A 17,003-nucleotide genomic window follows, 5' to 3' on the forward strand; every position below is an offset into this window, starting at 1 on the left:
GATTACATTTTGGACCCCAGTTAAAGATGACCAGAAGTGGACGGTAATTGCCCACATTGGGATGTGAGTTAGTTTGGTGTATTATGTGCCTGTTATATATGTCACATTGACAGCAAGTTTATGGAAGATATGCACATGTTGTTTTGTTATGAAAAAGGAGGGATGTGATGGAGTCATGTGTGCGTGCGTGACGGCAACGTTCGCCGTCGCGTATGCGTGGTTGAATAAAGGGGCAGCACGGGCTAGGTAGGAGCCGCCGGGAACCCGTAACAAGCAGACCTGTGTCCATGTGCACATTAAGGTACGGATGGGCTGGGCCTGTTCACGGAGGGGACCCGGGGCATATACGAACCCTTTCACAGCGCCCTAAAATGCCAGATTCAAAATGGTTCTCTTATGTGTAAACTAATACAATTGTATAACCCTCTGTCAATATTGTCAAGTTTACGTGTGATACCTTTAGTATTAATTCGGTCTCTACTTCTCCTTAGAACATTTTATAATAAAATATATTTTGAATGAAGAAAAGAGAAGACCAACGTGGTACATTTTGGAACGTATTTGTAATGTGACGCGTTTTAAAACACCAATTACATAAAATTAAAACAAAATATTTTCAATAAAGTCTGTTCAAAAAAGTTCTAAAACAATCTAAGAGGAGTTGAATTAGTTATATTGAATGTTGCATGTCTTCCATTTCCCCAATGGCATTTCCTAGTAAAACCACACATGTTTACATTTCTGGTTAAAAAAAAACAGTCAATCGCACAACCTGTCCATCCAGTCTACAATATCTTTGGTGGTAGTGTGCGGGGGCGGTAGCGAGGTCATTCAAACTAAATCTAATTGGTCCAGGTCACCTTGCCAAGACCCGCCCCTCACGCAGCTTGCCCATAAACGTCCTTTCAGGGACTGAATATAGCTCGGAAACGCCTCCTCCTTCTAATGTTATTGGTTTTTGGTCGCAGAAACCCGCCTCCTTTCTGTACGTCATGGAGCGAGTGTGTGAAAAGCGTCCAAAAGGTAGTGGCCATTTTTCAATAGGGTATTTAGCTCCCAGAACAACGTTTGAAGCCCCGCTTGTCATAGCTCTAAGATGGCGGATTCGCATGTAAGCCCCGCCCTATAGAAGGAAAATGGTTTTCTCCCAAGATGGCGAGGTTGGCGACGTCACGTCGGCTGACATTTTAGACCGGAGTCGTGCAGCTTTTCGTCTAGGGGAAGGTACCGATGTAAGGTGGCGCCTGTGCGTGCAGCGTGCGCTACGTCGGCTCGTGTGGGAGTAGCGTCCCTTAAAGCGGCCGCTGCCTCCTGTGCTCGTCATCTCAGTGCAGCAGAGATGGCTGTCTGGGGCTGCCTGTGGGGTCTGTGCCTGCTCTCTGTGGTTTCTGCCTTCAAGCAGCCCCAGGACACGGAGTTCACGTTCCTCCTGCCGGCTGGCCGCCAGGAGTGCTTCTACCAGACGGCGGGAGTGAACGCCAGCATGGAGGTGGAGTACCAGGTATGGAAAGACAGAGTGCCCAATTACCCCGCTCCCATACACCAGACAGCCGCCACCCGGCCCCGTCTTTCCTTTGCATTCTGGGATTTGTAGTCCCACGTTTAAAATTGGAACGACAAAAATTACAAGCATCACATTTCCATTTAAAATAGAGACGGGGTGGCTTTGTCAGGCATGTAACTTGAGAGCAATGGACATAGTGTTCAGGCATGACTTATGGTTGGGCCTGGGGGGAATATGGTTATGTAATTTGGACATAGAGGCAAGACACCAGATATATACAGGTCGGAGGTTTCGATCCCAGGGAGGACAACTCCAGCCTTTCATCCATCAGAAGTCGATAAATGAGTACCACCTTCAGTTATGTTCCATGTACAGTGCTTTGGTAAAAGTATTATATACATAAATCATCAAGGTGCAGTGCCTGGTGAGGGCAGATTTGGTTGCCATGGAAGGGAGATATGATGGTTGAGTTGTAGAGAATGGGGGGCGAGTTCCAGGAGAATGGCCATGGAGGCGACATCCCACTTGGCATGTGGGAGGGAATACCAACCAGTGCTTTAAGTGGCCTTCAAACTTGAGCTGGGGCTCTTAAGAAGCGTGGCCTGGCAGGGGGATCAGTGCAGCAATTAAGAGGAAACGCTTACCTCACCTGTTAGTCCACGCACCTGTAAGATCCCTGGCTCGATTTTTGCTAAAGGGTCGGGCTATGGCCGGACAGGCTGCAGTCGGGTACAATAATTGTTGCCTCGTTTAATTGGTATCCCTACATATTATGCCCACCAAGAATATCGCTGTACATATGGCGTCTGTCTCGCCATAGGTGATATTTTTGTGGGGGATACTTTGTGGGAGTGGGGGTGCCCCCGCACATTTAAAAATAATGCAGGGGTGTTCCCCGCAAGGTCCATGGCTCCATATCGCCGCAAAAATATGGCTATATTTTGGTATCGCAGTATTTTTGCGGGGATATTAACACATTGAACCGTTTAATTGCAGTGCTGACCCCCTGCCAGGCACCCTTTTCACTAGAGATGTGGGCATCATCACCCTCCCACCTGTGGTACGAGGGTGATGCCCAGATTACTTACTGGTAATCTTCATTACTCCTTCTCTTCCTCATCCTAGGACTTATCAATGAGGTCTCCCGCCTCCGGCCATAACAGCCCACCATCCCCCATTCCCAGTAGTACGTAAAACTGCCCAATGGACCCATTCAACAAGGGGAAGGTTGAGGCAGGAAACTCATGCTGGGACGAGGAAGAGTAGGAGTAATTAAGATTAACGGTACGTATTCTGGGCATTACGTCCACTCTTCCTCGTACCAGCATTTATCAATGAGGCGTGCTAACTCCCGACCGGAGTTTGGACCAACCCACTCCCATAAATTTAGCCTTTACGGCAGAGAGAAGCGGCAGTCCTCAGAGTATGTTTCAACAGGGGCAGAGGGGGCATAGCACCCCCCTGCCATAGCAGACGGGAGCACTGAATCCGGAAACCCTGCACAAGGGGACACCTGAAGATGAACATCCGCTGTAGTGGCTATGTCCAGCTACGTGCCCCTGAAAGCCATCGACATTGGGGGAACGCCCAGGCTGTAGGATGAGGCGTCCGAGCATGATGAAGGGGATAACCATTCCCCCCCCTTTCTGATGAGCAAAAATGCGCAGCAGTCCGTTCTCTGACACCCTACACCCGTTCCTCCTCGTGGGAGGGGAAGAGGAACAGGACACCGAAGGAGAGTGAGGCTCTAAATGCCGAGACTTGGAAGAGCGCTTCCCAGCAATATTTTATTTGTATCGCGCCCATTCACAAGTGTTTCAGAGAGTGACGAAGCAAGGCAGGGGAAACAGGGAGGACAAAAACGATCTTACTAGCCCCATTGACATTGAGAACGTGCAAGTGGAGGGAAGGGGGGGTGTGAGGGGCAGGGGAGGAGTGGAAAGTGCTGAACACGTGATAGAACAACAAGTCTTGCGGCCAGCAGGTGATCAGTGCGAGAATAAGGTGTAGACAACGGGTGTCTGATAAGTGCTGGGCGGGGCCTCTAGGGTCGCAGATACAGACCCAAGTGCAAGGGTTGCCAGGAGGCAGTGCGTTTGTGTGGCTGGGAGGGCAGGTATCTGGGCCCGAAATCAAGAGGGTAACCCGGTGCCAAAGCAGACAGATTAATAGGGGAGAAGAAGAGCGAAGGCAGAAGCAAAGAGGAAGGTCTTGAGGTGCTTCCGGAACCAAAGATGGTTATCCTCAAGTTTCAGAGAGGCAGGGAGGCTGTCCCAGAGGGAGGCCACAGCCGAGGAAAGGGATCTACCCCCAACTCGTTGCGTGGTTCACAAAGAAGCTGTGGTCCCAAACCAAAGGCCTACTGTGCCTGCCTATAACCACCCCATAAGGTGGGAAAAGAAGTTGGATGCCATGCAACTACGAGCTCAGCCCGGGACGCCATCTGCACCTAATAATACACTGTACCTGGGACCTCCCTGCAGTCTCCCAACTGGATAAAAACAAGATGGCACGGCCGCTTAGACCCAGAGACCAAGACCGGGCACACCCAGCGCGGCACGTGGACAGCCAAAGAGGGGGGAAGGAGAGTATGCATCCACACCTCTTCCCCCTGACCTCCACCTGTTTACCTCTGTGTGGTGTGTGATCACCCCGGGCCATGAAGTCCTTCAGGGTGAGCTGCTCCGCAACGCCCTCCAGACCCCATCCCGGACTGGGGCGTGCTTCCTCTACCACCGCTCCTGCTATACCGGCAGCGGTAGGAGGTTTCGGGCACTCTGCCAGACACTCAACAGGGGGATCTGCTCAGCAGGGACCCCCGGGGGATGCCTGCCAACCAGAGTGGGCCCCCGCTCCGCAAAGGCTCCTTGAGGTAGTGGGAAAACGGAATGAATTTGCACCCCCCTAACTCCCTTATGCCATGGGAGGTGGATAGAAGCATAGAGTCCCTGCCCAAAGGAAGGGAAAAAACCAAACTGTTGGGTCTTGGGGAAGGCAGGCTGTTATGCCTAGATGGGGGTGTTGGAGGGTGCCGGGCCAGAAGGAATTGGAAGTAGAAAGAGGGTTCCTGTGAAGAGGTGAGACACCTCATTGATGAGTGCTGGGACGAGGAAGAGTGGACGTGTAGGCAATGATCCCTGCATCTCTAATGAGGGGGTATGCAGGATACGATGAAAAGGAAAGGTTTTTTTGTGTGTTGGTTTTGTAAAGCCTGAAGTTGTCGCTTACACAACTTCAGGCTTTTGGAAAAAAAAGCCTTGCCTTTTCATTGTGTTGCGGCCTCCTGCCAGACGCCACTTTCATTAGAGATGCATGTGATTAGAAAAGGTGAGGCTTTTTTTCTTCTTTCTTTTTAATTTTTTTTTATTTTCTTTTTCTCCCCCCCCCTTCTAAAGCCAGAAGCTCTTGCTTATACACGAGAGCTTCAGGCTTTAGAAAAACGCTTCAATAAAGGTAGCAGGCGTTCCTCTCCAGAAGGAACATAGCATGATAACCTGTTCTGAAATGAGAGTTTGCAGCACACGCTTTTTGCTCACTGTACCTTTCACAGATGGGAAATGTCCATTTGTATATCAGTCTTTGTCCCGCCCACATGGACAGTCCAGCACCAAAATGCTATGGCAATTCCTCTCTGAACAAGTGTACCAACAGCAGCCCCATACACGTGTTTCAGCCTTGTTGGGCCTCATCAGTGAGGTGAAGCTGTGCCTCTCTGAGCAGGTTATCATTGTCAGGAATCGGGTGGAAGTTATGGAACCGCTGGCGGCACTAGCTAGCGGTTACATCGCTCTAGTCCTCATCCAATATGGCGGAGGACTCTATAAGTACTGACTCCGCCTCCCTGTGCGGTGCGTTGTATCTGTGTTTGCTTCTCGCACTCTAACGCTTCGTTGCTCTCTAGTATTTTCCCTTCCATTGGGCTTCCTTAGCCGCCTTAGTTTTCCAACTATATCCAAATCTTGTTCAACCTTAGTTTCTCGCTGCATTTCCTTCTTTCGTACTCCGCTGTTTCACCGCTTCGGTGACTTGCTGTCTTGCTTACCTGGATACTTGGCTCCTCCTACTTCTCTGCTCGACTTCTCACCATTCCTTCCTTGCTGCCTGCAGCCTTCTCTGTGCGTGGCACTCTTTGCACTGTTTACTACTTCCATTTGCCGTCCGGTACTTCAAACTTGCGGCACTCCCTTCCTGTATCTAGTTTATTTATTACTCGGCGGTATCTGCCATCTATTCCTTCCACTGGGTATTGCATTTCGGGTTTCCTTCTTAGGCCATTTTGTTCTCCTTTCCTTTCCTCTTTTTCGTCTATTATCCTGCTACTTACTTACGATTTCCTTGTTGCTATCGAAGGATTCTACCTGCAGGTCTTATTCCGAGCTCTGTCTGGGAAGCTGGTCGCGGATATCTGGTTACTTCCAGTCAGCCTTCGCTATCTACCTTTCTTCCAACGGCCTGGGTTATCAAGGACTACCTCACCTCCTACCATCAAGACCTACAGGGTTTTTTCTGCTTTGGCTTTTTCCCTGAAAGTGAGGCTGGCCCCACTGGAGGCACCCAAGACAGGTTCCCACTACTGTCACGGTGGCCTCTGGAGGAGATAGACCTTATCTCTGCGAAAGGAAGGTCCGGATTTATAAGGACGAGTCATCTAGCAACAAGAAGAAGAAGCTTCCAAAGAAGAAGAATCCTCTCAAGGATCTATCCTCTGAAGAATCCGGTGAGGAGATGGGGGAGGTGGGACCGACGTCTGACAATCATGCCATGTTCTTTCTGGAGAGGAGCGCCTGCTACCTTCTTTGATATATTTGCAAGGAACTTGGGATTGGTCACCCTGAGTTACCTGGGGGCAACCAGACGTGGACTCCCTGCTCAGAGAGGCACAGCTTCACCTCACTGATGAGGCCCAACAAGGCTGAAACACGTGTATGGGATTGCTGTTGGTAATCTTGTTCAGAAGGGGATTGCCATAGCATTTCGTGCTGGACTGCCCATGTGGGCGGGACAAAGACTGATATGCAAATGTATATTTCCCATCTGTGAAAGGTACAGTGAGCAAAAAGGGTGTGCTGCAAACTCTCATTTCAGAACAGGTTATCATGTTATGTTCTTTCTGGAGAGGAGCTCCTGCTACCTTTTTTGATATCTTTAGAAAAAACGCCTTGGCTTCTAGGAGCCTGGTAGGCTGGTGTTAGCAGGGGACTTCCGGGAGCCCCGGCTCGGATGCAATTTTTTGAGCCTGACGGGGCTCTTTCCCGGCTTGCCCCGGCCCACTTAAAGCACTGATACCAGCTGATGGTGGCATGAAGCTGAAGTACCAGGGTGATGGAGAACTTGATGGCGTGGTGCCAGATGAGTGAGGGCATGGAAGGGAGTCATTTTGTGTTGTTTCTGGAATTTTTAATTGGGTTTGGGGTGGCATGATGTGGCAAATGCGCTTTACAGGGTCTGTCACCGACATACTGCTCCCTCGCCTCTAGCTAAACTGAATTAGTTCCACACGCTACAAAGGAGATCTGCACAGGACAGGACTTCAATGTGCAGTGGCAGGACCTCCTGTGCCATCTTATGATCACTTTATCTGTGACTGGTGCATTCGTCACCTATCACTGTACACTTTCTGCCTGCTGTTTCAACGGCACTGACTTGGGTTTCATGCATTGTGTGGGAGTTGGGGGGGAGGCAGGTATCACGTACCTTTTGCCAAAATTTATTAACCGCCGGATTGTCCTTTAGTTTGGCTGCCGGGTGGGGGTCTGGGTGGGGGGGGGGTACTGCCTGCCTGCCCAGCTTGCATTATGCCAGCAGCACTTTTCCTAACACGTGCATTGCAGTGGTTTCCTAGGAGCTGGCTTCCATAGACATCCATTCATCGTGGGGTATATTTTACACTCGTCAAACACATGGTGCAGAATTAAACTTCCCCCACGTTTTACGCTTTATGTTGCAAATGACCGGTGGGGGGCCTTGTGCACGCATTATACCGTTCAAATGAAAATTACTCCCTTTTACCCTCTCCTCTCGCAGGTGATCGGCGGAGCCGGCCTGGACGTGGACTTTGTCCTCATGAGCCCAACGGGCGCCATAGTTGTGGCAGAATACAGGCGGTCAGACGGAGTGCACACGTGAGTCTGGGAGAGGGGAGGGGGGCGGTCTGACCATGCACTGTGCACACTCGGGCCATACACCCAAAGCACACAGTCTATCTTCAAGGCACACGCAGGCAATCCCCATGACTCGGACATTGCAGGGGCTGTGCTTGCCTCACTGCAACCTCTGCACTGACTATGGCTAGACTAATGCAGTGTAATTGGTTATTTATAACGCGCTTTCACAGTTTCAATTAAGATTTTTAGGAAAGGGGTTTGAGTTTCTATGTAAGCCCATGCACATTTAGAGTATGAGTTTCATTGCATGTAGCTTTTCATCAATAATTTACAAATGGACACTAGTTTAGTTTATTATTTGTAGGGCGCGCCAGGCCCTGGAGCATCAGGGCGCACAAGACAAGAATATGCTCAGCTTTGTTACAGGTACAATTACATAAACATAATACATTCTGCCATAAATAAAATATATACAGGTACATGTGCATGGTCATAATGCAGTATACAATAAGCAAGAATGAGCAGGGCTGGAGCAAGGTCGAGACAGGAGGTGATCAAAGTACAGGAATATTCACAATGTGGAGGTGATATACAGTGGAATAGGTACAGTAATATACAATGGAGTAAAATACAGAAAGTGGTATCAGAACTGGGCATGCAGGTGGAAAGCTAGTAGGGACAGTCAGGTCAAGCAGGTCGGATTAGTTAGATGTCATTAGCTCTCAGCCACTTGGTCAAATTCTGCCTAAATTTCGCAAAGGGCTGGGGTTCTCTTATGTCATGTGGTAGGGAGTTCCAAAGCTGTGCTGCTTCGACTGCGAAGCTATGTCCTCCAATAGTGGCACGTTTAAAGCGAGGGACATAGAGGCAATTTGCATTGACCATTCTTGTTGGTCTAAGTGAAGTTCTTAAGTGTATCCTGTCCATGAGGTAGGGTGGTGCCATGTTATTGAGGCACTTGTGAGTAAGGGAGGCAATTTTAACTTGGATTTTGTCCTGAGTGGATAGCCATTTATATTCTCTTCTTATAGAGGAGATATGCTCTTTCCTGTTGATCTTAAGCGCGGCTCTCAAGGCATTATTCTGTAGGACCTGGATTTTTTGGATAGTCTGTTTGTTAGCCCCAATGTAAAGACCATTACAGTAGTCCAGTTTGGACAGAATAAGGGCTCTGGCAAGCGTGATGCAGCTGTCTGTAGAGAGGAATTGTTTGCTGGCTCTAATGAGTTTGCAAGTATATGCTGTGGAAGAGGCTAGGGAGTTGACTTGTTTGCCAAAGTTTAAGGTGGCGTCAAGGTAAAAGCCTAGGGTCTTGACTTCCTTTACTACTTTGATATTGTTCCCATCGATAATGAAGCTGGCATAGTCAGTGTTGAGTTTAGTTATGTATGTCGGGGTGCCTAGGATTATGAGCTCAGTTTTGTCGTCGTTCAGGCATAAGCTGTGTGTGGCCATCCATTCCTGAACGATGCTGTAAATTTTATTCACTAAAGCCAGATCCACGACGTAATCTCCTGAAAGCGGAAGGAGGAACTGGGTATCGTCTGCATAGTTGGTGTAGGCGATACCCAGATGATCCATTTCGTCAAAGAGCGGCTTTGTGAAAATGTTATAGAGGGTAGGTGATACACAAGATCCCTGGGGTACACCGCACGTTATAGGGATCGGGTCAGCTGAGGCTGATGGAGAGAAGACTCTCATGGTACGGTTATTCAGGAAGGATTTGATCCATAATATGGCCTCTTTAGAGAAGTGAGCAGCAGAGTCTAGGTGGCTGCATAAGACTGTATGGTCGACTAAATAGTTAAATGGTTTCACTAGTTAGTGAAAAAAGCTTGTAGGTTTTAATTCAATCTTTTCAGTGTATTCATATACGTAATTAATAAGTTGTGTGTCAGTTTATAACAGTTTGTGCCAACATAACTCCGCTAGGAGGCACGTGCGTATGTTTCACCCTTCCTTGTGCTTTTTCACGGCACTAGTACATTGTGTGTTTATCATAAGTACAGTGCATATATACATGGTATAGAAATAGATAAAAATTCACAAAAACGTGTTCCTCGGTCTTGTGCTATTGAAGTTTCAGGTATTTCTGTGGTTCTGAGGAGTTAGATGAGAAAGGAGAATCGTGTTCGTCTGTTAAAGGTTTGGTGTATGGAAAGTAACAGCAACCAGTATATTCAACTGTTGCCAGTTGTGCTAAAGTATGGCATTGCTTCCCTTTTTAATATTGGTACGTTGTTTACAATTGTGTGATCTTGTTAGGGTTCAACATCCATGTTCTGATCTATGCCAAGTTTCAGTCCGTTGGTCTAGGTTCTGATTGTAGGTAGCGTTTATATCATTCCCTAGTTGGGAGAAAATCATCCTGCCAGATTTTAAACTTGATCTTTTAGATCATATCATCATTGCCCTTAGTTAGTTAGTATGGCCTTGTATTCCGTATTCAAATCAGCCTGTTGCCTATGAATATCGTGAGGTCTAGTACCTAGTGTTTCAATCATACCGACTTGTGCTCTTCGTGCTTGGCACATATGGTGGTTAAGCCGTGTGCTGCTTTACTGTCCAAGAATGGTGCTCATATTAAGGTGCAGCTTGTTGCAGGAGTATATCGTATCAATGTGCACCCTAAGGTTTCTAATTACGAGAATGTTCATTGCTCATTGTTTTAATCATATAGTTTTGTATGCACACTGGCAATGGGTCTCACTTTTGGTAGTCCATCATATTCCTTATGTATTTCGGGTAGGAAGTATATGGTTGGACTTTTGGGTTTATTGTTACTCCAAAAAAAACTTTTCCTCGTCTGTAATTAGTTGTTTTATGCCATCTAGCAAGCCAGATATCCTCTACACCAAAGCACCCAGTAAGCCAGATATCATCTACACCAAAGCACCTACAGTCCACTCTAAGCTCAGACCCAGCTTCACAAAGGGAACACAGCTAACATTTCAGACTAATATCTTGACTGGGACAGCACTTAAAGGTTTCTTTAAATGTACAAACTGCAGTCTGTGCAGATATGCACTTGACAAAGTACAAGTTACAGAATTGCGAATGGATGAAATGTGGTAATTGACGAATTTATCAACTGTAGAACCATCTTTGTAATTTATATAATTATTTGTCTATGTAACAAAATTTATGTTGGAAGCACTATGCGCGAACTCAGAGTGAGGATAAGAGAACACCTTGGAAATATCACAAATGTGGATACTCCATCAGCGCTGTCGGAACACTGGAATAAAAACCATCAAAGTGACAAAAAAGAAAATATAACGTTCTTTGGAGCCAAACGCCTAAGCCAAGGTGAAAGAATGGGGGAAGCGAGAAAAATGTTTGCGGAAAAAAGAATGCAGATTAATCTGCAATCTTGGAGCCATCACTGATGGTTTAAATACGGACACAGAAATGCACCATTTTTTGTAGCGAATTGAACGGATCGAAGTGGCGTCTGTGGAGATATTGAACAACATCCCCAATCCCCACGTCCAGCACTAACCACCACTCCTTAGCATCACACCTACCAAAAGGTTTAAACTTGACGAGATAATGTATGGGAGCTGTGGTCAGTGACATCAATTAACTAAGACAAAATAGTTTCCTAAGAAGATATTACATGATATACCAACACAAAGTGATTTCGGGCCGTGTTTAAAACACCAATATACAGGCACACTTGTGTACTTGTGTACGAGATGCATACTTATACTACCAGGCTATTAATACTGATGCCAGCCAGTGACCAAATGATAGAAGGAATTCATAAACTTGAAACCGAGCTGAATATATTTAACCACTTTACCAATAACGAAGATGGTCATGGACATAGGAAATAGATCTTAAAACGTCCCCATGTATATGCTAGCAGCTATACATCAAATGGAATAGGTTAAGCAAATGGAACACTAACAGAAACCTTGACACGCAATCACAAACACTGAGATCACGTGACACGAAAGGGAACATCACATAATGCAATGGGATATCAATGCAGGGACGAGACACTCGACTCGAGCATTCAAGAGAAACAAGACGGACATTCAGAGCAACAAGCACACTCCCAACAGGTGAGAACAGCTAGAAACAGACTTTTTAATTTTCAGCACTTGAAGGCAACAACTAGATGGCATATATACTCTTTATTTGGAATCTTGTGACTTACGAGCGCTTTGCCTCAAAGATCTAGAGATCAAATGAGTAATGGGATCAATGAACGGCCCTCACTTAAATTAAATAGTATGTTTTTGTAGTCACGATGGATTCTCATAACATGGATACACAGATCTTAAGTTAAAAAAGGGGCACATGAATTGTGTCTACCTTTAGAAACGGTGGCAATTTCGATTTCAATCAGCAGAAACACATGGAGATTGTTGCTGGTAATCGCTATAGTAACCTCGTAAAGGATTAAAGCTGAAAAGCACAAAACGCATTTGGCACGGAAATGTAATGAACAGAATATTTAATTATAATGAGCACTGACAGTCACACGGAAATGCGCCGCTAGTCGCATATGGATATGAACATTGTTCATACAAATGTAAAACGGCACATGGCATAGCCACCATATGTGCCTAGCACAGAGAGCACAATCTGGTATGATTGAAATACTAGACCTCCCAATAATATATGCATCAGGCTGATTTGAATACGGAATACCAGTCAATACTAAGGACAATGATGATATGATCAAACAGATTAAGTCCCAAATCTGGCAGGAAAAGGCTTTATTCTACAAAAAATTATTTTCTCAAAACTAGGGAATGGTATAAACGCTACCTACAATCAGAACCGAGACCAACTGACCGAAACTTGGCATAGATCAGAACATGGACTGCAAGATGTTGCAGGGTGTTCAACCCTAACAAGATCACACAATTGCGGACAACTTACCAAAATTAAAAAGGTAAGCAATGCCATACTGACAACAGTTGAATATACTGGTTGCTGTTATGTTCCATACACCAAACCTAACAGACTAACCCGATTCTCCTTTCTCATCTAACTCCTAAGAACTACAGAAATACTTTCACTCAAAAACTTCACTAACACAAGACCGAACACGTTTTTGTAAATTTTGATTGCAAATTTCTATACCATATATATACTGCACTGTACTTATGATAAACACACAATGTACTAAACCAATGTTACAATGCCTTGAAAAAGCCCAAAGGAAGGGTGAATCCAATGCACGTGCCTCCTAGTGGAGTTATGTTGGCAGAAACTGTTATAAACTGCCACCAACTGTTATGAACTACGTATATGAATACACTGAAAAGATTGAATTAAAACCAACAAGTTTTTTTCACTAACTAGTGTCCATTTGTAAATTATTGATGAAAAGCTACATACAATGAAACTGCTTACTCTCAATGTGCATGGGCTAACATAGAAACTCAAACCCCTTTCCTATGATATAAAGAACTCTTTAAATCAATTCATTGTAAAAGTGGTGCTGCTATGTTGCACGCACTCTCCTTTTTTGAGCCAAACACTAGCCTATATTTGTCGTGCATGCTTAGTTTACGCAACACGAAAGGACTGCCGGTCATGCGACAGATCCATTTCAGTAAGTCCCTTTTTACTTTCTAGTTCTGTCTGAGTATGCTTGCGGTCATCCTGGACAGCCGACTTGATGGCTTATTTCCTATTGGGTGGCTGGACATGTATTAAATCCGTCCTGAATTCTGTTATTCAGTGCTTTACAGACTGAACTCTGTGCCGGGCCTTTGGTTGCATGATGGAGGTTCTAAGAGCAAGGGTTTATGTGGCAAGTTGTCATTTGACCGTGCGTCAATGTACCTATGGTTTCTTGCTTTTCTTAACACGGGCCCATCTTCTCCCGCTTTCTTCCAGCGTAGACCTGACGGAGGAGGGGGACTACATGATGTGTTTTGATAACTCCTTCAGCACCATCTCCGAGAAGCTGGTGTTCTTTGAGCTGATCTTTGACACCCAGCCAGGGGACGATGAGGCAGAGAGCTGGGCCGAGATGGTGGAGCCTGACGAACTGCTGGACATCAAAATTGATGACATCAAGGTGAGGCTCACGTTTGTGGATAAAATCTTTGAAAAGTAAGCTTCTAGGTATATATATATATATATATATATATATATAGCCTCTAATACGAGGGTGAGCAGTAACGGCTAGAGCAGCTAATGTCTCGCGTCAAGGTTTGGAAGCTGGGACTTTTATCATTTTATGGGGGGGACATAGCACAGACTTGGCCCAAGAGGAAGCGGGGCCTTTTTCATGGCACCGTGCAGATGGGTGACGTTGAATACTGTGCAGGTTACAGATGCGTGTTCGTGTGTTTACAGAGAAAACACGGTCATAATGGCTGGAAAGCGGATTTACGCATACACTACTCTAGGGTGAGGGTTAGGTGGGGCGTGGGGGCAAATGGAGCTGAAGGTAAGTGTGAAGGGAGACTCTGATATGGTGCTGGTCGGTGGTGTTGTAAACTGAGATTGCCAAATCATGCAAGAGTGTATACGCAGAGGTGCCACAAAGGGGGGGGGCACGGCCACCCTTATAAAAACGCTGCCCCCCCAACCCACCACTGGCCTGCCTGCCAGTTATGTGTTTGTTTTGGTGTCACCCCAGTTATCTAAGCAGGCCCCCCTATGAAAAATGTCTGAGGGCACCACTGTGTGTATGTTGAGAGAGAATGTTTGTAACATGGCTGTGGTGGAAGCGGGGCATACAATCAGTGTAAGGATGTTTGAGCGAGTAGTCGAGGGGGAGTGTTTGTGTCTTGAACCCCCACCCGCTTTATGGTGAGAGTCCTGGGGATTGGGTGAAAGGGAGGCTTGGGGTGGGGGTGAAACCCCTTCAAAACAGTGATAGATTTTGAATATTAAAGGCCCCACTAAACTGGCAGAAAAAAGTCTGTCTTTTTGGTGTGCGACCCATATTCAACAATATCACACAGAACAATTGATTTCATGCGGCTGTGCAATTAATAACAGATGATTAAAAGACCTTATGCCAGCCACACCGAGTGTCCAGGTGCTACCTGCATTCTTATGGCAATGGCGGCTGAGCAATTACTAACAGATAATGTGTCTAAAGACCTTCTGCCAGCCACACTGCGTGTCCAGGTGCGGCATGGGTTCTTATGGCGGCTGAGCAATTACTGACAGATGACCAGTCTAAAGACCTTTTGCCAGCCACACTGCGTGTCCAGGTGCGGCATGGGTTCTTATGGCGGCTGAGCAATTACTGACCGATGACCAGTCTAAAGGCCTTATGCCAGCCACACTGCGTGTCCAGGTGAGGCTTGCATTCTTGTGGCGTTGGCGGCTGAGCAATTACTAACAGATAACTTGTCTAAAGACCTTCTGCCAGCCACACAGAGTGTCCAGGCGCAGCCTGCTTTCTTAAGGCACTGGCGGCCACAACGAGTGTCCAGGCGCTACCTGCATTCTTAAGGCACTGGCAGCCACACCGAGTGTCCAGGCGCTAACTGCATTCTTAAGGCACTGGCAGCCACACCGAGTGTCCAGGCGCAGCCTCCTTTCTTAAGACAGTGGCAGCCACACAGTGTGTCGAGGCGCAGCCTGCGTTCTTAAGGCAGTGGCAGCCACACCCGAGTGTCCAGGCGCAGCCTGCGTTCTTAAGGCAGTGGCAGCCACACCGAGTGTCCAGGCACAGCCTGCGTTCTTAAGGCAGTGGCAGCCACACCGAGTGTCCAGGCGCAGCCTGGGTTCTTATGGCAGAGGCAGCCACACCGAGTGTCCAGGCGCTGCCTGCATTCTTAAGGCACTGGCAGCCACACCGAGTGTCCAGGCGCAGCCTGCATTCTTAAGGCAGTGGCAGCCACACCGAGTGTCCAGGCGCTACCTGCATTCTTAAGGCACTGGCAGCCACACCGAGTGTCCAAGCGCAGCCTGCTTTCTTAAGGCACTGGCGGCCACACCGAGTGTCCAGGCGCTACCTGCATTCTTAAGGCACTGGCAGCCACACCGAGTGTCCAGGCGCTACCTGCATTCTTAAGGCACTGGTAGCCACACCGAGTGTCCAGGCGCTACCTGCATTCTTAAGACACTGGCAGCCACACCGAGTGTCCAGGCACAGCCTGCGTTCTTAAGGCAGTGGCAGCCACACCCGAGTGTCCAGGCGCAGCCTGCGTTCTTAAGGCAGTGGCAGCCACGCCGAGTGTCCAGGCACAGCCTGCGTTCTTAAGGCAGTGGCAGCCACACCGAGTGTCCAGGCGCAGCCTGGGTTCTTATGGCAGAGGCAGCCACACCGAGTGTCCAGGCGCTGCCTGCATTCTTAAGGCAGTGGCAGCCACACCGAGTGTCCAGGCGCAGCCTGCATTCTTAAGGCAGTGGCAGCCACACCGAGTGTCCAGGCGCTACCTGCATTGTTAAGGTTGTGGCAGCCACACTGAGTGTCCAGGTGCAGCCTGGGTTCTTATGGCAGAGGCAGCCACACCAAGTGTCCAGGCGCAGCCTGGGTTCTTATTGCAGTGGCAGCATTGATATCACTAACAGATGACTACCAGCCACAGCCTGCATTCTTGTGGCAGTGGCGGCAGGATCACATTTTTCGTGGCTTTGTCCTGAAGGTGGAGCAGACTATTCTTAGTTCAGCTATGAACCCCTGGGTACATTGTCTCCACTGGAGCGCTCTGCTATGCTGTCCATGTGGAACACTGCATACGCACACTGAATAACATGCAGTCGCATGATGTGTCCAAGATGCATGCAGTGCATGTCTTCTATTGCACACAGCGTTACTCTGTTTAACATACTATGTACACTGACCTTGCTTCGACACCATGGATGTTCTCGAGACCTCTGACGTTCCGAGGTCACGCATCTGCTGCTGGCCAGGCTGTTAATGAGTGAGACTCCACAAAAGGGTGGGATCAATTGTTGGAAATGTATTTAATTGAGGTGTGGAGGGATGGTGATGTAGGAATGCGTGTGACACAATTTAAATGTACAAAGCCATGCATATTTGAATGCATTATACTCCATTCAAGTCCATGAGCCTGTTTGCTTGAGTGATGGGTCTTAACATGAGGGCCATATACTCCATGGGTGTAGATGAGGCATGTGATGGAAGATCAGTGAGACCTCACCGCAGTGCACACGGGCAGTAGTTATTGTTTGGCATTTATGTAGTGCTCTATATATCATTGGTATGATCTCGAAGCGCTTGTGGGTTGAACGCCCTTGAGGACCGTAGCTCAGGTCAGTCGAGAATAGGGTAGCATAGGATGCTTGGATGCACTCGATATGTGAGCAGCTGATGGCACTAGTGTAGGGTAGCATAGGGTGCTTGGGTGCTCTCGACATGTGAGCAGCTGATGGCACTAGTGTAGGGTAGCATAGGGTGCTTAGGTGGTTGCACTCAGTATTTGAGCAGGTGATGCACT

At 47.4% G+C, this 17,003-nt stretch overlaps 1 protein-coding gene across 1 annotated transcript in view; it reads left to right on the forward strand.

The window, feature by feature from the left end:
• Positions 1–1,293: 1,293 nt before the first annotated feature.
• The window catches only part of TMED1 (transmembrane p24 trafficking protein 1), a 49,462-nt gene continuing 33,752 nt past the window's right edge, over positions 1,294–17,003 (forward strand). Inside the window, exons 1-3 of the mRNA XM_069604267.1 lie at positions 1,294–1,501; positions 7,529–7,626; positions 13,471–13,654. Of these exons, the coding sequence (XP_069460368.1) occupies positions 1,340–1,501; positions 7,529–7,626; positions 13,471–13,654 (444 nt within the window). The 5' untranslated portion in view covers positions 1,294–1,339. The remainder of the gene's footprint in view (positions 1,502–7,528; positions 7,627–13,470; positions 13,655–17,003) is intronic.

Source organism: Ambystoma mexicanum, chromosome 3q (assembly GCF_040938575.1).
Source record: "Ambystoma mexicanum isolate Mex_15411 chromosome 3q, UKY_AmexF1_1, whole genome shotgun sequence".
Classification (NCBI taxonomy): Eukaryota; Metazoa; Chordata; class Amphibia; order Caudata; family Ambystomatidae; genus Ambystoma; species Ambystoma mexicanum.